General features: G+C 33.6%; 1 protein-coding gene across 1 annotated transcript in view; it reads right to left on the bottom strand.

Annotated features, from left to right (window-relative positions):
* Positions 1–15,717, bottom strand: part of LOC135218179 (protein fem-1 homolog A-like) — a 19,803-nt gene extending 4,086 nt beyond the window's left edge. Inside the window, exon 1 of the mRNA XM_064254329.1 lies at positions 15,642–15,717. Coding sequence (XP_064110399.1) covers positions 15,642–15,717 — 76 coding nt within the window. The remainder of the gene's footprint in view (positions 1–15,641) is intronic.
* Between the last annotated feature and the right edge of the window lie 6,858 nt (positions 15,718–22,575).

The following is a 22,575-nucleotide window of genomic DNA, read 5'->3' as shown; positions in this document are numbered from 1 at the left end:
TAAAAATAGTAGAAATTAAAACAGTTAAAAAGCTGATTGCATGCAATTTAACATCATTAAGCTGAGGAAATTGAACTTGCTTTAGGAATATACTTAGCAAGACGTTTTGTTTTGAGATTAGGGTTTTGAAATTCAGAATTATGTATTGATTGATAACATAGAGGAAAGCAATAAATGACACATTAAAAAAAAGTAGGATTAACAGAAGGGAGAGATAACTTATGTATGCCACGTAAATACTATTTCGTTAAACATGAATTCTAACTCTGCATTTATCCAGTATATGGACAACAGTTTTAATACTGCAGATAATTCTTAGACTGAAATGGGTGAAAAGGATGGCGAATCAGACGTTCCTAATGAGTTTCTTAAATGAGTTTATTGCAATCCACAGACAAGAGTCTTTTTAGAAGGAAACAGAATGGTTTTGAAGATTAGTAGTGGTTTTTTTTTGGCTTTTTTTTTTTTTTTGGTGGCAAACTGTTCTTTATCCAAAACAACAACTGATTTCCATTTTTTTTTCTAAGATTATTTGTAGCTTCCGTTATTATATTCCATATCCATTAAAACAATACAATACAGAATTTCCACCTAATTTGTGGATGATCTGGAATTTCTATTTTTCCGCACATAAATGTTATCAACTGCCTACTTAGGCTGCAGTACCGGCCAGCTTGGTATCGGTTTTTGTCGGCTTGCCTTTGTTTTTAATATTTTATTTTGTAGCACTACCATTTACGTACACGTGAATTTTTCTGTAATTCTATTTAAAACCCTTTTTTAACATATTTTCACCCAGTGTTTGCTTAAATACAATTTTTGTGTTTGTCACCGAAGTCCCTGATTGCTCCTCTGTGAGCTGGCTCGAATCCAGGAGAGGAACGAAATTATATCAACTAAAAAACATTTCCCTTCGGTTAACATATATGAAAATATATTAATTTTCCCAGGTACGCGTGCAATTGGACGCTGAAAGGACATTAGGTAGCGTTAATGCATGCATATGAATCACGTTGTTGATAAAATTATTCAATATATTATAAAAGCATTTTATTTTATTTGGGCAAACTATTAAGACGTACAGCTAGGAGATTTAATTTTATTATCATCTGAAGAAAAGGAAACCATTTGGAATTTGTTTAGCAACCACAGTTTTTCATCCATCATGATCCGGTTTTTGTTTTTTTTTTCATAGCACGTTGACTGGGATAAACGTTTCTGTTTGGAAATAACCTCCTTTATAACGGGAATCGCTTCCCGTGGGTACCTTGGAAGGAAAGGTTTAAATTACCTGGCCATGGACTTTTTGCAAAACCACGTTTACCAGTCCCTGGCGGCCCACGGTTGCCCTTTGAGCGTGTCCAGGAGATCTCAGTTGTGAATATTCTCACAGTACTCCTCCCGTTTTGAATTTAAGTTTGGATCTAACTAAAGGGCTTCATTGTTGGTGATCTAAAGTTTAACAGTTTTCGTTTTTCTTTTTGTTTAACGGTGAATTCCCACATTCTTCGACGCGTGTATGCAAAAGTAAAGAAAAATAGTAAGAGAAGGCATGACCCTGGAATTACGGTCAGTTCGGGAATGAGACTGTCATACCTTGAGTGAGGATGAGGGAGGGGGTTGGGGGGTGGGGGCAATTTAAAGGATTAAGAAGCCAGAAGTGGAAGCAGGTCAGGAGAAGGAAGGGTCTGGTGAGACCCTTGTGGCATCAGTATCCATTTCCAGATGTTTCGTATAATGTATGTATCACATGGTATGATCATTTGCCACCAAGAGAGAAGGGTGGGCTCGATATGGCGCGAAGCAGGGAGGTAGTCCGATGGGTTGTGCTTTAATCCCGCGTCTCGGATGAACTTTGTTCTTGAACATTTTTGTGGAAGCCCTCTTGACTTGCTATGGTATAAGTTGATCATCATTCATAGGAAATAAAAGAAATTACTTGAGGTTGATATATAAAAGAGTTAATTCATGGAGGATAAATAAAAGAAATAGTTTAAGGATGATAGAATTATAATGGCTTGTAAAAAGATACACTGAAAATTGGAATTCGTAGAATTACTTTTTACCCAGAAATGATCTAAGAATCTGTTGAGACGATGTGATTGGAAATTATTTGGATCAAAAGTAGTTTTGCAAGCATTAAATTTTTTTATCATATTTGATGAAGTTGGAACAAACATTGCATCCTCGATAAATAATAGTCTTTTTGCTATTAATTCTGTTAAGAAGTAGAGAAATGAAACCTAGTTCACCAGGTGGTGAGGATTTTTTGTAAAGTGAAGTGTAGAAAAGTTGATGAAACCCCTAACAATTACGATGTATAGTTTTAAAATTTCATATTCGGATTTGTGTATTTAAATAATCAAGGAATCAATGACATAAATAGGTGTTAGCGTAGCTGGAAGGGAGAGAGGTGACCCCATCCTGGAGTATAGTTTAAATTTAAATGTGAACACAAATTATTAGTAGCTATATTAAACATGTTTTCCAGTATGCTGCTATTCAGTTTGTGATATTTATCTTTGTACGCAGTATTATAAAAGATACCTTTTTCAACATCTTGGATATTTGTTAACAAATAAACAGGAATATCATCCATCCACTTTGTATTAGAGACAGAATTACTTTATTTAATCATAATATTTCACCTACTTTCCCTGACTTTCCTTCTACGTCTCTCAATTCGATAAGTTATTGAAATTGTCTTAAAGCAATACATCCTTACCTCAGAATGATATACGCCATAACAAACCTTATCCGGCACTGTTCTTCCCTTATCGCCCCTTCATAAAACATTGTTATTCGCTTTTTTATGTAAATTAATAAACCTAATATTTCTCAAATCTAAGCTACTTCTACATTTCACAGACGATTATTCGTCTCACCCAATCAATTTTAACAGATATCATAGATGAAAACATGTATGGATTCCTTCTAAAGACCTAAACTACTAACAAGGCAGGCCAGGAACCATTTCAACATTATTAAGGCAATGGGAACAGTACCTTTGTATCGGCCTTCTAATTTCAATTTAACCACCTGACAAAAAATGCATTATAATATTAAAGAATATAAGAGTTTGCAAATCATTGATTAAAAGTTTGATATACACCCAGTGGACCATACAAGTAGTTTCACGAGTTTTCAAACATATGTATCTACAAATCTGTTCTGTAAATTATGAAAATTGCTGAAAGTTAGCCAATACCTAGTCAGACCTATTTAATTTAGTGACCGTGTGTTCTAGATTGTTTAGTATCGAAAAATGTTACTTTCTTTTAGGAGAACATTTTAAAGGTGAATTCTTTTGAACTCTCATAAATTAAAACATAAAAAAGTCCAGATATGTCGTAAATACCAGTTAACATATGTATCACGCAGCCATGCAAAGGAAGCATTAAAACTTTTTATGCCAGAATCATAATTCCAAGAAGCATAAGAAAGCAGGAAATGGTCACTTTCTTCAACTTTGACGTCCAATCTCTCTTCATTTCTTTCATTCTATCAAGACTGGACAAGACAAAAGCCAAAGACCAGTTCACTGGTTTGAATGACTCCTCGTGCAAAGACAAGGACAATGGAACTACGGTGCTTGAATAGTTGAACTACTTTTTCTTTTCATTTCTTAGAGCCATCAAAATCATTTGCTAGACTTACCCCTCATAATTAAAGTGATAAACCTCGTACGACTTAGTTATCACACAACAAAAAAGAAATGAACTGAACAACGATTATAGGTAATAAAGAAAATATAACATTGGTTTACGGGATATATATTTAACGCAATTTATGAAAAAGCATGAAAAAGTTAATGGGAAACAAAAGGCTTATATAGTCAGTGACCCTAGATACAAAAAAATTAAGAGATTCTTCTCTATTTTCCGAATAGCGGCTTTTTCCGTGCTACTTAAACAGGCTAGTAGAGCGCCTATAGAGGTCATCATCAAATACAGAGCCAAAATTGGTGTATATATTTGAATTTTACAGATAAACTATCAAAGTCATTAACGATTTCTCTCTCTCTCTCTCTCTCTCTCTCTCTCTCTCTCTCTCTCTCTCTCTCTTGAAGAAAGCGAGCTTTCGTCTGGAACTGCCAAACATCCTCGGGGTGGGAAGCTGAGGCTGGACTAATCTTATTATTATTACTTTTTGATAATAATAATAAATAATAATAAATAATAATAATAATAAATAATAATAATAATAATAATGCGGAGAGCTAAAGAAGGAAACTGAAGGAATGATAACAGCGGCACAAAATCAGGCCCTAAGAACCAGATATGTTCAAAAATACGATAGACGGAAATAGCATCTCTCCCATATGTAGGAAGTGCAATACGAAAAATGAAACCATGAACCACATAGCAAGTGAATGCCCGGCACTGCACAGAACCAGTACAAAAAGAGGCATGATTCAGTGGCAAAAGCCCTCCACTGGAGCCTGTGCAAGAAACATCAGCTACCTTGCAGTAATAAGTGGTACGAGCACCAACCTGAGGGAGTGATAGAAAACGATCAGGCAAAGATCCTCTGGGACTATGGTATCAGAACGGATAGGGTGATACGTGCAAACAGACAGACTGACGTTGATTGACAAAGTCAAGAAGAAAGCATCACTCATTGATGTCGCAATACCATGGGACACCAGAGTTGAAGAGAAAGAGAGGGAAAAAATGGATAAGTATCTAGATCTGAAAATAGAAATAAGAAGGATATGGATATGCCCATAATCATAGGAGCACTAGGCACAGTCCCAAGATCCCTGAAAAGGAATCTAGAAAAACTAGAGGCTGAAGTAGCTCCAGGGCTCATGCAGAAGAGTGTGATCCTAGAAACGGCACACATAGTAAGAAAAGTGATGGACTCCTAAGGAGGCAGGATGCAACCCGGAACCCCACACTATAAATACCACCCAGTCGAATAGGAGGACTGTGATAGAGCAAAAAAAAAAAAAAAAAAAAAAAAAAAAATAATAATAATAATAATAATAATAATAATAATAATAATATGCTGAAAGTAAACCTTCTTTTAAACATGTTTAATTATTAGTACTGCTGCCTGACCTGCGTTAATTTTATAAAGGCTCTTCTGTATTTTCTAATTATTGTTTTCTCATTATTGCTTAAACTAGTGAGCAACGCACCGAAGGTTGGCATGTCTCAAATAGGTTTTGGGCAAAGTCAATTGAATTTTATTAATAAAGATTCTGGCGGTGGTAGTCAAGTTTCAGGGTATAAATTATTAAAAATATGACTACCAACATCGGAATTTTATTAATAAAATTCAATCGACTTTGACTATTACCTATTTGAGACATGCCAACCTTCGGTGCGTTGCTCACTAGTTTAAGCAATAATGAGAAAACAATAATTAGAAAAATACAGAAGAGCCTTTATAAATTAACGCAGCTGAGGTATCAATTACTTTTAATAATATAATAATAAAAATAATAATAATGCCAGCAAGAGACCCTCTTTCAGACATTTACTGTGATTCCTGCATCAACTATATTAATCTTGTAGAGTCTTCTGAATATTTCCGATTGCTGATTTTTCTGTGGTACTGCATCGCCACGTTACTCGCCAGATGAAGTACGAGAGAAAAAGCAGCAATCAGAAATACAAAGAAGACTCTATACATGATTAATGCAGCTGATGCAGCAATCACTTTCAACAGCAATAATAATAATAATAATAATAATAATAATAATAATAATAATAATAATAATAATAATAATAATAATAATAATAATAATAATAATAATAATAATAATAATAATAATAATAATAATAATAATAATAATAATAATAATAATAATAAAATAATATAATAATAATAATAATAATAATAATATAATAATAATATGGTAAGAGCATCAAGGAAATAGATACCCTAATCCAGACTGTAAGGATTGTATCTGGGGACATCAGGATGGAGTTTTGGAATAGAAAAATGCGCCTTAGTCAACATACAAAAAGGCAAAGTAACGAGAACTGAAGGGATAAAGCTACCAGATGGGAGCAACACCAAACACATAGATGAGACAGGATACAATTACCTGGGAATAATGGAAGGAGGGGATATAAAACACCAAGAGATGAAGGACACGATCAGGAAAGAATATATGCAGACACTCAAGGCGATACTCAAGTCAAAACTCAATGCCGGAAATATGATAAAAGCCATAAAACACATGGGCAGTGCCAATAATCAGATACAGCGCAGGAATAGTGGAATGGACGAAGGCAGAACTCCGCAGCATAGATCAGAAAACCAGGAAACATATGACAATACACAAAGCACTACACCCAAGAGCAAATACGGACAGACTATACATAACACGAAAGGAAGGAGAGAGGACTACTAAGTATAGAGGACTGCGTCAACATCGAAAACAGAGCACTGGGGCAATATCTGAAAACCAGTGAAGACGAGTGGCTAAAGAGTGCATGGGAAGAAGGACTAATAAAAGTAGACGAAGACCTAGAAATATACAGAGACAGGAGAAAGACAGACAGAACAGAGGACTGGCACAACAAACCAATGCACGGACAATACATGAGACAGACTAAAGAACTAGCCAGCGATGACAATTGGCAATGGCTACAGAGGGGAGAGCTAAAGAAGGAAACTGAAGGAATGATAACAGCGGCACAAGATCAGGCCCTAAGAACCAGATATGTTCAAAGAACGATAGACGGAAATAACATCTCTCCCATATGTAGGAAGTGCAATACGAAAAATGAAACCATAAACCACATAGCAAGTGAATGCCCGGCACTTGCACAGAACCAGTATAAAAAGAGGCATATTTCAGTAGCCAAAGCCCTCCACTGGAGCCTGTGCAAGAAACATCAGCTACCTTGCAGTAATAAGTGGTATGAGCACCAACCTGAAGGAGTGACAGAAAACGATCAGGCAAAGATCCTCTGGACTATGGTATCAGAACGGATAGGGTGATACGTGCAAACAGACCAGACGCGACGTTGATTGACAAAGTCAAGAAGAAAGTATCACTCATTGATGTCGCAATACCATGGGACACCAGAGTTGAAGAGAAAGAGAGGGTGAAAAATGGATAAGTATCAAGATCTGAAAATAGAAATAAGAAGGATATGGATATGCCAGTGGAAATCGTACCCATAATCATAGGAGCACTAGGCACGATCCCAAGATCCCTGAAAAGGAATCTAGAAAAACTAGGAGGCTGAAGTAGCTCCAGGACTCATGCAGAAGAGTGTGGATCCTAGAAACGGCACACATAGAAAGAAAAGTGATGGACTCCTAAGGAGGCAGGATGCAACCCGGAACCCCACACTATAAATATCACCCTGTGGAATTGGAGGACTGTCATAGAGCAAAAAAAAAAAAAAAAAAAAAAAAAAAAAAAAAAAAAAAAAAAAAAAAAAAATAATAATAATAATAATAATAATAATAATAATAATAATAATAAACTAAAACAAAGTTAGCCAGATTATGGGTGATTCACCCATCTGATACTGTCGATTGGACCAAACGAGCTCAGGCTCACTTTCAGAGATAAGAAATACTCCTCTGTATTCTGGATTTTTCTTTTGGAAATTAAAACTATGTTTCAGTTTATTTTAAGTATTTTTGGAGTAATGAAAGCTAGTAAGAATATTTTTTCAATATGTATATACATGTATATATATATATATATATATATATATATATATATATATATATATATGTATATATAAAATGAAAGAAATTTGTGTAAGTGGGAATAAGGACAACGCATTAATATACAATGCAGTTACTATCATATTCATATGCAAATACTCCAAGATATATTAGGAAATAAGGTTTTCTGAAGTCAGGTAACTGGATATCACATCAGTCTCTATATTCCCCTATCAATAATTGGTCCGAAATAATGAACTCCAACCATAAGAATAGTGCCATATTTTCGTGCTGTGGATTTGGAATTTGAATCTAATAACATGTAAAAACTTTATCTGAAGTTAAATTGTCTAGCATCAGATCTATTTTTATATTTTGAAGAGTAATAAGTCAGCGATTTGTCTTTTAGATATGATGAGACACAGTGGTGGTTTGAATTACGTTTTAGCACAAATATTAGAGCATTTGTTTGGTGTCATGAGGCACATTAAAGGCCCTTACAATAATTTAACTCTGATCTCTGCTAGTATTAGTGGCTATGAAAATGAATAGTAAGGAAATTACTACTACTACTACTACTACTACTACTACTACTACTACTACTACTACTACTACTACTACTACTACTACTACTACTACTACTACTACTACTAATAATAATAATAATAATAATAATAATAATAATAATAATAATAATAATAATAATAATAATAATAATAATAATAATACTAATAATAATAATAATAAATATGATCCTTTATTTCAGTTCAGGATCGTATACATGGAATAAACATAGAGACAATAACCAAACACACTAGATTAAATGATAAAATGATTATCGGCAATATCCTATCAGTGGCTGAAGCGGTACTTAGCAAGACGTTTGTTTTAAGATTAGGATTTTAAAATACAGAATTATATATAGATTGGTAACATAGAGGAAAACAATAAATGACACTTAGATTTCAACACGTAGGGTAACAAAAGAGACTATTTTGTTAAACATTTACCATGAATTACTCTCATTTAGCCTGTAGATGGACAAGTTAATACTGCAGATAATTCGCATACTGAAATGGTGAAAAGGAGTGAATCAGACGTTCTAATGAGTTCTTAAATGAGTTTATTGCAATCCACAGACAGAGTCTTTCAGAAGGAAAAGAATGTTTGAAGATATAGTGTGGCTATTTTTTATGGTGGCTAATATCTTTATCAAAACAACAATGATTTCACTTTTTTTTCTAAGATTATTCGTACTTCCGTTAATTATATCCATATCCATTAAAGTACAATACAGAACTTTCACCTATCTATAATGATATGGGTTTTAGTTTTCCATATATCCTGTTATAGCGTGTACATAAATGTTCAACTGCCTACGTAGCCTGCAGTACGGCCAGCCTGTGTAAGTTTTGCCGTTTCCTTGTTTTAACTTTTTGTACACTTCCATTTACGTGCACACAAATTTTTCTGTATTTATTTAACCCATTTTACAGTTTTTCACCAATGTTTACGTAAATATTATTTTCATTTGTCACTGAAGTCCTGATTTATCCAGGAGAAGATGAAATTATTATCAACTAAAAAATTTCCCTTCGGTTAACATAAATGAAAATATATTAATTCCACCACAGAGCGAATTGGACATTGAAAGACATTGGTAGCTTAATGCATGTATAAGAATCACGTTGATGTGATAAAAATTCATATATATAAGCTCATTTATTTATTTGGGCAAATACAAAGACGTACAGCAAGGAGATTTCTATTTATCATCTGAAGAAAAGGAAACCATTTGAATTTGTTAGCACACAGTTTCATCCGGTATGATCCGGTTTTTCATAGCACGTTGACTGGGTAAACGTTCTGTTTGGAAATAACCTCCTTTATAACGGCAATCGATTCCCGTGGGACTTGAGGGAAAGGTTAAATTACCTGGCCATGACTTTTGCAACCGTTACAGTCCCTGGCGGCCATGGTGACCTTGAGCGCGTCAGAGATCTCAATGTGAATATTCTCACAGTACTTAGTTTGAATTTAATTTGAGTTTGAACTAAAGGGCTTCATTGTTGTGTTCTAAACATTACAGTTTTCTTTTTGTTTAACGGTGGAATTCCACATTCTTCGACGATTGTATGCAAAAGTAAAGAAAAATAGTAAGTAAGAGAAGCGTGACCTTGGAATCACGGTCAGTTCGGGAATGAGACTGTCATACCGTGAGTGAGGATGAGGGGGGGGGGGGGGGCGGGTTGGGGGGTGGGGCAATTTAAAGGATTAAGAAGCCAGAAGTGGAAGCAGGTCAGGAGAAGGAAAGGGTCTGGTGAGACCCTTGTGGCATCAGTATCACTTTCCAGATGTTTCGTATAATGTATGTATCACCTGGTATGATCTCGTTTTCTTTTACCCACCCGTTAGTCGGGAAAAGACCTTTTCTAGGAAGATCGTCCTTAAAAGCAACAATCCTTGCCCGACGGATTTTAGGACAAGAGTCCTTATAGCCTAACGGTTAAGTTGAACTGAATGCGGGTTTTTAGTTAAAGGATGTCATTGTTGTATCCTGAGCGATGCAATTTTCTTTACTTTACCCTAAAATTCATATTAAAAAAAATGTGTTAAGTTTAGGAAAACGGAGAATGACAGGATTGAAAAGACAAATGAGTTAGGTAGCCAGGATTAGACGGATCAGAAAGAAACGCACTGACGATACCATTCATTGTTTGCTACTGGTCGTTTAACAAAAGTCCCGATTTCCAGGTGTGCGTAATTAAAATTCCGTGTCCCAAATACGTTAACACGACAGGTAAAGCTTGACTTTTTCCGTTTTTTTTTTTTTTTTTTTTTTTTTTTGTGACTTTCATTCCTTTGTCTTTTACAGTTCCTTCGACGTATTCTGCGATTGTTTGTTTGTTTGTTTGTTTGTTTATTTATTTATTTATTTATTTATTTATTTATTTATTATTTATTTATTTCTTTATTTATTTATTTATTTAATTTATTTATTTAATTTATTTATTTAATTAATTTATTTAATTTATTTATTTATTTATTTATTTATTTATTTATTTAATTTATTATATTTTAATTTATTTATTTAATTTATTTATTTATTTAATTTATTTATTTAATTTATTTATTTAATTTATTTATTTAATTTATTTATTATTTATTTATTTTAATTTATTATTTATTTACTTATTTATTTATTTAATTATTCTATTTATTTAATTTTATTTATTTAATTTATTTATTTAATTTATTATTTAATTTATTTAATTATTTAATTTATTTATTTATTCATTTATTTATTTATTTATACATTGCTTTATTTGTTTATTTATTTATACATTGCTTTATTTATTTATTTATCTACCTATCTGTCTATCTATCCACCTACCTATCTATCTATCTTTCTATCTATCATTAAGTGTCTTTATAAGAATTTTACTAAATCTTTAAGACATGAGTAACAGAAAATTATTTTACATCATTACATGTTACTGCATTACGTTGCAATTCTCATATAATGAGCTTATGAATATCTGCCTCTTGGGATAAAATGTCACTCATTTTATTGAACGTGTTGTGATAAACACTGAAAAATTAGAGAATGTAACTCATGAAATAAAGACAACAATTACTGGAAATAAAAGGATTTGGTAAAGCAAATCGAAGAGCAAATACCTGAATGCAGCAGTCTCTCTCTCTCTCTCTCTCTCTCTCTCTCTCTCTCTCTCTCTCTCTCTCTCTCTCTCTCTGTAGTAAAAAAAATGTATAACATGCAAGCGTTGGCCCTGATAAATTGTAGTATTTCAGTATTACATAAATTTACGTATCAATATCAAGATTAAAATCAATGTGCTTCTGTAACAAGAGAACAGAAACACTTTCAAAGAAACGCTTTCAAAATTTCACTTTCAGATACATCAAATTGTAGTTGTTGCTTTAGCTGGCTGTAGAATTATAAGATACGATTACGTGAATTAATCTAGCTTGAACCAGTATATGTTCCTGAGCAATTTAAGATTTTCCACAAGGAATAGACAAGCTATTCATATAAGAGATACGACAAAAGCCTTCTTTGGAAACACTTTTGATTTTTATTAAGGTGTTTACAGTTTAAGTATTTCTCAGAAGTTGCAGTTTTCATCCTAGTAGTAGGTCTGGTTCTTTCTACTCTGCAAGTGACCATATATTGATTGACTGATTGGTTGATTTATGGAAATTTGGCACAAAGTTGAGAAATGGGGCTCTATCAACCATTCAGTATGGGTATGATACAGTTGTGGGTTTCAAGTAACTGGGACAAGATCTTACTGACATATTTCGAAAGTTTATATGAAATTGAACCAACAGTACTGATAATAGGCCGCATAGGGTAATTTTCTTTGTGCGTTTTGACTAATCCATACAGGTAAGGTAGCGAGGGAGATTTGACTGACAATTTGCCTAGTAGTTCTGTTTTATCTATAAGGATATTTTTCACTGTGCAATTGAAGTTTTTTATGACTTGATCAAGGGAATTTTTTTTAAGTTTTTAATGCGGAGAACTGAAACCTCAATCTTGCCTGTTAAAAGTTATATCCTTCATGATACATTAAGAATGGGAGCACAGGGAAAGCCTGCAGCTACTATGTACCAAGAGATTTCTATAAGATTTTCCTCCTTCCCAGGAATCATTTCCTCTCCATCCTCCGCTCTCCATGTGGTACAAAGAGAAGGAAAGGTTTCCCAGAATGCATTCACATAAGATTCAAGGACATGTTTACCGAAAGTAGTCAAGGAATAATATATGAGAGTGTGTTCCTTTTTCTCCACGAATGGGAGTCTTTGCAATCTATCATTACTATTTGCTGTAAATGCTTTCATTCATTTACACTATTCATTTATATTTACCTGATATTATTATTTTTTACTGTCTTTCACAGACTCTTTCATCTCAACGCTGAGGTGATGGCAATGATATTTGTCACTGATTGGGATTTTTCCACCAAATGCACGGGACATCCAAAGTGTACCCAATGGACAATGTGTACCTGATATAGTTGCATATTAAAAACTGCCAACATTCTAAGATCGCTGGGCTGTGGTTTGGTAGAAAAACAGCGCAGTCACGAGAAAAGGTGATCGTAAATAAATAGATATTTTCTAGAGGAAAAGGCGAAAGGAGGACCTATGTTATCCCATAAAGAAGCTCTCGATTAGACAGCTGTCTATAGCTGTTTATTACCATTTCAATAACGTTAATCTCTTGTTTATGGTTTTGTCTGAGACCTCTCGTTTACTGTAATTTCCTCACTGGCTTTCAACACCGTCCTGTCCCAATAGCAGATTGGGGTTTAATATTAAGATAGTAAAGTGACCGCTCATCTTCTAATGGCCCTAAGTCGCGGAAACTGAGGTTTGGCAGAGTGGCTAAAAAATATGCCACAATTATATTCCATAAAAAAAAACAAAGAAAATATCTGAAATCAAATACGTTTTCAACGTCTGTTTCAAACTCATGGCTATACTTTAGAAAACTTTCACTTGAGTAAGCTCTGATAAATCCATATTCATATCAGTATCAGAAGTTTGTCAGCAAGGGAATTCTTTATTCGCCTTGCCCTAATGACTTAGAGCGTTATGGACTGTAGGAAAAATTTGTTTATTTGGTCGATTCTCTGATGTCATGTTAAAAGGTCCATGTTTTTCAACATGCGATGAACAAGTAATATGAAAACATTTTTTCTTGCGATAATATATTTTTTAAGGTACAAGAACCTTACCAGAGTAAAATCACAATAGGAACAGTGCTCTTACCTTTGAACAAGTACTATTTAATAATGATAAGGTATCTGTGTACTGTTATAGCGCTAATTTATTAAATGAAATAAAAATATGACTTTTCATTTCTCGATTATTACTTGTTAAAGTTCCTTTCAAAACTAACGATCAATTTATGTAACAGAAAATACTTACTCCGAAGGCAGTCACACATCAATCAACTGATAATTCTGGGGAGTGGAAGATTAAGATTAAATAACTGTGATCTACACACACACACACACACACACACACACACACACACACACACACACATATATATCATATATATATATATATATATATATATATATATATATATATACATATATATATATCTTGAAAATATCCTTAAACCCCACCCTGTCTCTGTTTTTTATATAAAGTCCTACTTCTCTCTCTCTCTCTCTCTCTCTCTCTCTTTCTCTCTCTCTCGTCTCTCTCTCTCTCTCCTCCTCTCTCTCTTCTCTCTCTCTCTCTCTCAACTCCTTTCGGAATAAAAAGTAGTTGTGTAAATTCATTTTGGACTCATTGGTATTCTTTTTGAATATATATGTTACGACCCCTTTGGCCGTAATACAGGTTCTTTATATTTCAATCACAGGGATCGTAGGCAGTAAGAAAGTACACAGGGTATGAAGAATGTGGACACAAAACACCAGAACAAAATTAACAATATTTAATTACAAAATACACTTAACACTAAATAAGCCTTGTGAGGAACCTTAACATTAAATACACAAAATACAAGGAGCAAATAACAGCTCACAAGGACTCCTAATACTGAAAGCTAACCCTAACAAAGTAAAGGAAAGGACATAACATGCCAAAGGCTCAAATAATACTACGGGCCCAATAATGAAAAAAAAACCACTAACCTATAATTATAAGATTGAAGGAAGACTAGAGAAAATAAAGACAGGAAAACCTTAAATCTCCTACCTAACAGTGTTGGTACTAAACTTAAAACTAAATTCAAATAATATTCTGAGGGACAGTAAATACCCAATACCGACAACTCAATACAACATACATATATATACAAATATAATCGATATTTAAATACGCAAATCCTCGCGTATAACGAAGTGCACAGGAGTTCACGGAAGTTGCTTCAACCTCCCAGCAGCTATACGGGGGAGCCCACAAATTGTCCAGGTAGACCCAGGGGTCGAGATAATTTCCGAGGGACAACACAAGATAATCACCTCCTACCTGGCAATTGCCTCCCTACGAGCCTCCTCACGAGCCCTTAGCTCTCCTGGACAAGCAGCTGAAAACGGACAGGACAGTGGTTGGCGTAACGCCTCCTACGTGGCGGGACAGCGACGACCACGTCTTCCGCCAAATCCTCCGGCGGGAATCAGGAGTACAGGCGTCGCAAGTGACGATAACCTGCGCTATCACAGCCGTGATCAAACTCCACAATGCACATATGCCGTAGATGGCTCAGCACATCTACGGAAAACTACTTCCAAGGGAGGTCCGTCGGAGTATTCCTCCAAAAAGGCGTGAGATAAATCTCCGGAAGGCTGCCAACAAAAGATCGTACGTCCAGAAGCTTATACAGGCCCGAACTAACTTTAGGCCGGGCACCGTCTTTCCAAAAGTCACCTCACAGGAGTCCTGCCGCACTCGAAAAATAAACAAACCACAATCGTTAACACGATAGTTCAAGCAATTAAGTGAGCGGGGAGGAGGCGAGAAACTATAGCGTAAACAAAACACTAAACACTTAACATTAACTGCCTTAAGAAATAATGTACTTAAATCTAGAACAAGGTTGACTTAAATAAATCGGAAAATTACGTTACTCTAATAATATATATATATATATATATATATATATATATATATATATATATATATATATATATATATATATATATATATATATATATATATAATTCACTTTGCCAGGTCACATCATGTCTGCTTGACTGTACAGTACAGAGGTTCCATGAAGAGAAGGAGTGACCCGTACCACTATAATCGCTTCCTTCACACCATCCCCTTAGCGTGAACAAAGATTTGGCAATGGAAGGGGTGCCACATTGTCTTAATTGATATTCTTTTATGCTGGTTTTATCAATAGTTAATTCCAATATTGCCGTGAATTATAATTTGATAGGAAAGTTTTCTTTAGAAGAATCATAAAGAATTCTAATTGCCGATTCGTTTAACAAATAAAGAACCTGTGGCCCGTGCATGTGGCATCGCTGCTTGCACGCTCCCGACAGCCTCTTGTGACCAAGTAGCTCCACGAGCCATAGTACTAAAGTAAAATATAGACTGTAGTTCAAAATCAAGCTCTTTCAATTCTGTTCACACATCGTCAGGTCACAAATTAGACACTTCAGAAGTGTAGTGAAAAAGTAAACAAAAGCTACAAGAACCAAAGGGATAATCCGGTCACAAATTGAAACAGCATACCTCATTAAGAACTGTGGAAATGGTAACCACATAAAAATATGTAAAATAAAATAAAACTAGATAAGTGCTTTGCTTATACTTATGAAACAACTTTTTCCAGTTATAAAAGCATCTAGTTATAAAAAGCCTATGGATTATTTTTTTTTAATGCTACGAGTATTCGACTTAATAAGACAAGTATTGATAACATTCCTTTTAACAGCTGTGTTCGTTGGCGACCGGGTTATTCCGGATTATCACTTTCCTTACGCCCCAGAGACCCATCTCGTGGTTCTCGTTCCTTTTGTTTTTCATGTCAACCATCCTTGTAAGATATTTTATTTGTGTCATGAAAATGCCTCAATAAACGTGTAATTGTATGGTACTGAAATTCTGCTTGTTTTCTTCTTGTAGATATAGCTTATTATGAAGTCAGTGACATTGTGATTTTTGTTTGTCCACTGTCTACCCAGCCCCCTCCCCCTACTAGAGATTCCCACAGTCTATATGTATATCTAGACTATGGAGATCCCTGTGCCCAGGTGCGGCGCAATTTGCGGTCATTTGTAAAGTATCCGTTGCCGTTTTGACGCTAATCTTCTGGTAAGCATTTTTTCAATTTTCACTTTTATGCTAATCTGGTCCCACGAGGCCTTGATTCATTAAGGGTCCGAGAACATAAAACTATCCAGTAAGATGGATAAAAACAAAACCAGTTTTATCTTAAGTATGAGTGTGTTGATTCATTTAAGAAAATCAAGATAATAAACTTCTCGATATCCATTCGACATAAATTTATTAGTTTCATAAATTTTCTTTTCATGCTATACACTCGTTTCTTTCCGTTTAATATATTAGAATAAGTTTATTTAGATTTTTCATCCTAAAACACAGAAAATGTAGCAAAAAACTAATCACACATTCAGGAAGATCAACTTCATCCAATACTTTCTGCTTCTGATGTAAACTTTCGAATATCATTTATGTGCATCGTGCATTCAGTCTTTTATTTTCATTATTATTTTATTATTAGTTATGATCTTTTTACTTTTATTTTTTTTGTTTATTTTTTTAATTCTTATTATTTATTTATTATTTTTATTTTCATTATTATCTTATTATTTTCATTTTTATTTTTATTCTTTTTAATTTCATTCTGTCAGTTATAAAAGCATTGAGTTCATGAACAGCCTAAGGCTTAATTTTAATACTACGAGTATTCGACTTAATTAAAGAAATATAATACTGCTGACTGAACCAGAAGGAAACTGACACTGAAATGATTTAACCATACTATACAATAACCCGCCATGTTCTGATTATACACGCAATGATCATGTTTTCCTATATTGCAACAATTTAAGTTATGAAGCCAGTTCTGCCCAAACTTACCCCATACATTATACCCATTCGGTGCATGCTGCCTTGCTCCGTATGGATAAAAAGCAAATATGCAGCTTATGACATAACTTTGATAGTAACTAGCAACGTTTCTAGTAACTAATGCGTCGATTATAGCAGAGAGGGCGAAAAGCTTGTTGTATGCTCAAAAAAATATATATATATCAAGTACTCTATAGAAGATATTGGTGCTTATGATATATTATGAATTGTTATACATTTAATCACATGCATGAAAGACACAGTATTTATAGTATAAAAACTGGTAATTGATTGCAGTGTAGATTTATATCATTATGGTTTTCATACTTCCTTTGCCCTGGTGTTCTTGAACTGAAATGCCGATAGTTGGGAAGATTTAGAAAAGATGTAAGAGTTCTAATATGGCGCCTCAAGTATTGAGTATTATCATGATAATTTGCTGAGGTTAGAAAAAAAAAGTTATGGATAATAGTTATGGATAATAGCGCTATGCCTTGGTGGTGGACAAACTTCGATGTTTATAAAAATAGTAAGAGCCTTTACCTTTTTGCGTTTTACCATAACTCTGTCTTCTCTTCTTTAGTATTTATTCATCGTTCTTGTACAAATTCATCCTGCTTATTTAACGCGTGTGACATTTTATAAAATAAATAAATAAAACAGGTACAGAATTCTTCAAAAAGACTGGATGCAGGATGCACTTAAATGAGTTGATGTTCCTGAAGGTGTGATTAGTTTTTTGCTCAATTTTCTGTGTTTTAGAATAAAAAACTCTAAATAAATTTATTGTAATAAATTAAAAGGGAAGAAACGAGTGTAAAAACGTGTAAAGAAACTTTATGAAACTAATAAATCTTTATGCCGAATGGATATCGTGAAGTTGTTTGTTTTCATTTTGTTAAATGAATCCACACAATCATACTTAAGATGAAACGGGTTTTGTGTTTATCCCTCTTACTGGATAGTTTTATGCCCTCGGACCTTTAATGACTTAAGGCCTAGTGGGATCATCTTAGCATAAAAGTGAAAATTGAAAAAATACTTACCAGAAGATTAGCGTCCAAATGGGAACGGATTCTTTACCAAATGACCGCAAATTGCGCCGCACCTGGGCACAGGGATCTCTACAGTCTATATATACCTATAGGCTGTGGGAATCTCTACTGGGGGGAACGGGGCTGGGTACGGTGTAGGAATCCCTAGTGGGGGAGGGGGCCTGGGATAACTTAACCCCTTGTACAGAAAATGTCTACTTTCGGCGTCGTATCCTTATAAACCTTGACCTGGATCCTGTTTCAAACGAACTATAAATGATTAGACTAACACACGCAATCGAGAGTACAGGGTTCTTTATACAGCCTGATTTGATTGATAACTTATAATGAAAGTATATATCATGTTAGGATGACGATAACTGTTCATACTGCATTGACATTAGACCGATACTGCAAATCCTAATAAATTAGTAAAATAATAAACATAATCCCAATACTGTTATGGTAGCTCCCCTTAGTTGGCACACGAAACGTGGACAAAATCCTGTCGAAAGTTCGGAAAATATGGTAAAGGAACGATTAGTGACAACTCATGTCATAACAACAAAATGAGCAAGATGAAAGCGTATAATATATATATATATATATATATTATATATATATATATATATATATATTATATATATATATATATATATATAATGATAAATAATAAATATTATCTTCGAAAAATATATAAATTGCGTAGTGTAAGTTATTGAACAATATTTTCTCTCTATTCATTGAAAACAGGGGACAAAAATTGCTAATACAATTTTGAGAACTATATTATTTGTCATTTTGATATCGCGAGAGAGAGAGAGAGAGAGAGAGACAGAGAGAGAGAGAGAGAGAGAGAGAGAGAGAGGGGATATGCACTTAACTTGCTCATAAAAGCAAACTTTGGCAACTTGAAGGAAATTAAAAAAAATGCCTCTAAATTAATGGATAAACTTTTTATTAGCTCTTTACCTTCATTGGTACCTTTTATAAAGCATAGAAAACTTTCAAAGAAAAGAGGAGGAAGTACAACTTTTTTTTTTTTTTTTTTTGCTTTAAACCTTCCAACTTTAAGAACGGTATTGAAGAAAATATATAAAAACTAGAAATTATTCTTACGAAGCTTCAGTTAGAAATTAATAGGTAATAAGATGTTAATAACCATTTTTTTGAAAAAGTAAGAAATATAAACTGAAAACCAGAAAAAAAACCCTATGGCAAATAAAAAGAGCTGTTAAAACTTTGGTGTAATGTCAGAAAAATATTCTGATCATCATTAAAATTTCCAAACAACCACACACACACACACAATACATTAAAATGTAATCCTCCGTATATTGAACCAAGCATATTTGATATTTAAATCTTAAGTAAACATTTTTCATATTAGCAGTTTTACAGTATTTATGTTAAATATTTGATTTATATTCATTTCCACGATATTTGTTCCTTACAAAAACTATTACTTATGATTTTATTGATTCCATGTAATTGCAAAATAAAATATTCTTTAATATATTTATCTTTTCTTTATTCTTGCATTTTGTTGCGTTTAAAAAAAATTGTAATGATTTGATTTTTTAAGGTGAGGATATTATTTTAAGTTTCTTGTTTTTTTTAACATAAAGCACTTTATTTATTTACCTTTAAACGTTACCTGATTAAATGCGTAGTATTTTTCACTGATTGCAAAAAACGTCCATCGTCTAGTTGTTATTAGATAGGATTATTTCAAAAATCTTTGATAGGAAAAACGAAAACCTTTCAAAATTTTTCAAAATAATCGACACCTTTTTCGTATCTTAGCTTTATCCGTCACTCGTTTCACTTCGGTCGAAAGAAGCTTCCCCTTTTGTACTTCTAAGGAAGAGTCTTTTGACCCGAACTTTTGCAGCGTTTGTCATAGTTCTATTAATATTTTTACTGATACTGAAAACAGCTCTCATAATTGTTTCTGTTTGACTTGCGTAACACAGGAAGTACTCGATTGCAATTGAGTATTTACAAGGTTGCAAAATATGTTCTGTATTATTATTACACAGATGAAATTTCATAAGACAAGCATCATATATTTACAGCAATGTAATGTTCTCAACAAAAACCAAGGAAACTGTTTAAATAAACTTTCATCCAAATAGGCAGTTGACGAAGTTTTATAATGGTCTAATGGTGGTAAACAATATAAAGAGAAGGTAAGGACACTAGGCAATCACCCTGTTACGTTTCCAGTAAGTGCAATGCTATTTCAAGAACAACTATATAGCCAGTAGGTTGCCATTAAAATCTGGTTCAACCACTCTATTTCAAAGAGAGCTGTCATGAGAATGTCCAGTTTGTCTATTTTTTCATATGGATTTAGAAGCGTTTGTGTGTGAATCTAAGGTGTTGTCTGTGAGAGATCCCTAATTACTAAGTGTTTCGGGGGGGGAGATTCTACTTCAATAGCGTTCAGAATTGTGTACTGCAACTACCAATAAACCTGATATATATTACAACGAGATCAAGTGAACTGGTACAAAAGAAGATAAGCCTGCAGGCAGGGATTCATTCTTGCTTAGGTAAGGGTCAGTTGATATTTTTTCAGTAATGACAAAACCGAACATTTCGTAACATCTGATTTTTTTTTTTAAGCAATGATTTCCTATGTATGAGTGTTCCATTCATCAAGTGTCGTTTAGCACACAGAAATGAGAGATTTGTGCGGTGACTTTTTATATCGAAAAATGATCTAAAAACTTTTGAAACAATGTGTTTGAAAATGAACTAGAACATAACTAGTTTTCGTAAATACTGGATCTTTTATTAAATTCAATGAATTTTGATCTTTATGCTATTGATTCTGTTAAAAAAAAAAACTTTGCAGTCCATTATGTAGGGAATTCCTGTGAACTCAAGTAGAAGACTTGTTATTATCTCTGACATTTAATAATTGTATGTTGGGTACCTAAATATTTAAGGAATTTGTGGATGTATTCGACTTCATTGAAAATTGAAAACACGTTGTTTGGAAAACTTAAAATATATATTTGAATTATGCAGGGAAGTAGACAAGTCAGTGGCATAAACTGATTTTAGCAATGTAGCATTCCTTTTCCATCAATAAGAGATTAGAATTAGTTTGTAAATGTGAACAGAGAATTCGTAGTTGGTGCATTAAGCATGGTCTCAAAATACTTTTGTTTTTTTTCAATAAGTGGCACATTAGTTCACAAATAAACCTTACGCGTCCAGCAGATATCATCCAACCCACTTGGTATTCAGGACATTTTCCTTTTACCCAGAATGTTTCTACTACTTTTCCTGGTTTTCCTGTTAATTACACATCCTTCAGTTCATGAACACACCCTTATTTCAAATCCAGTTTTACACCGAACCTGTTATTATCCATTCTACAACATGCGTTTTTGTCTTCATAGGAACTTTAACCCCTGAACAAATTTCGTTTTATACCGAACATCCTTGTTACAGTCTCCGTCACTTCCCGCCAGTGCTATGAAAAGCTCTTTTTAAGTCCATGTGCAAATTGAGACACTTTATCTAACACTGCTCTTCCCTTATCAGACCTTCTTGTATATATCTAATTTCATCATAGAAAAACTTTGCTATTCGTCTTTTGATGGCAATTAAGTAACCTTTTGTTTCTCAATTCCTTAAAAGATTTCATTTTCGCAAAACATGAGTTCATGCTTCCTTCGTAATTAACATCTTTTACGATGTTGTCAGCTGTTTTAAGAGCTTCCAAATATCCAATTAAACAATTTATTCTATTATTAAAATTGATATTAGTCCACCAATATCTCGTCAACACTTAATTTATGGATTCTAAGATGTTTTCTCAAGATTATGGTACACAACATTTAGATAATTTGAAGGTGAAGTTTTGTAATCTCATTAAAAAAAAACATTTAAAAGGAAAGACAGTCAACAATGGAAAGAAAGGAAACATCTAAAGTCAGAAAATTATTACTATCCGCAGGCAAGATTTCCATTCGTCTCCCTTTTCTTAAATTTGTTCAACACTGCACAAGACAAAGGCCAGAATAGTGTTCACTTGTTTTGATTGACTTTTCGAGTAATGAAAAGAAAAATTAAAGTATATTACTTGGACCTTCAAACGATGGTTCACTTGATTTTATTGTCTTTTTGAGTAACATTTTTTAATAGTGTAAAGAACAATGGGAGAATATTGCCTGAACGTTTGAATTAGCGCTCTTTTCACTTCTTAGAATCAATATTCATTATTGAGATAGAATGAATTTTTCGGAAGTGCGTTCAATCGAAAATTAGTCTTAACCACACA

The sequence above is a fragment of the Macrobrachium nipponense genome, chromosome 9, assembly GCF_015104395.2.
Source record: "Macrobrachium nipponense isolate FS-2020 chromosome 9, ASM1510439v2, whole genome shotgun sequence".
Lineage (NCBI taxonomy): Eukaryota > Metazoa > Arthropoda > Malacostraca > Decapoda > Palaemonidae > Macrobrachium > Macrobrachium nipponense.
This window is presented reverse-complemented; position numbering and strand designations above follow the sequence as displayed.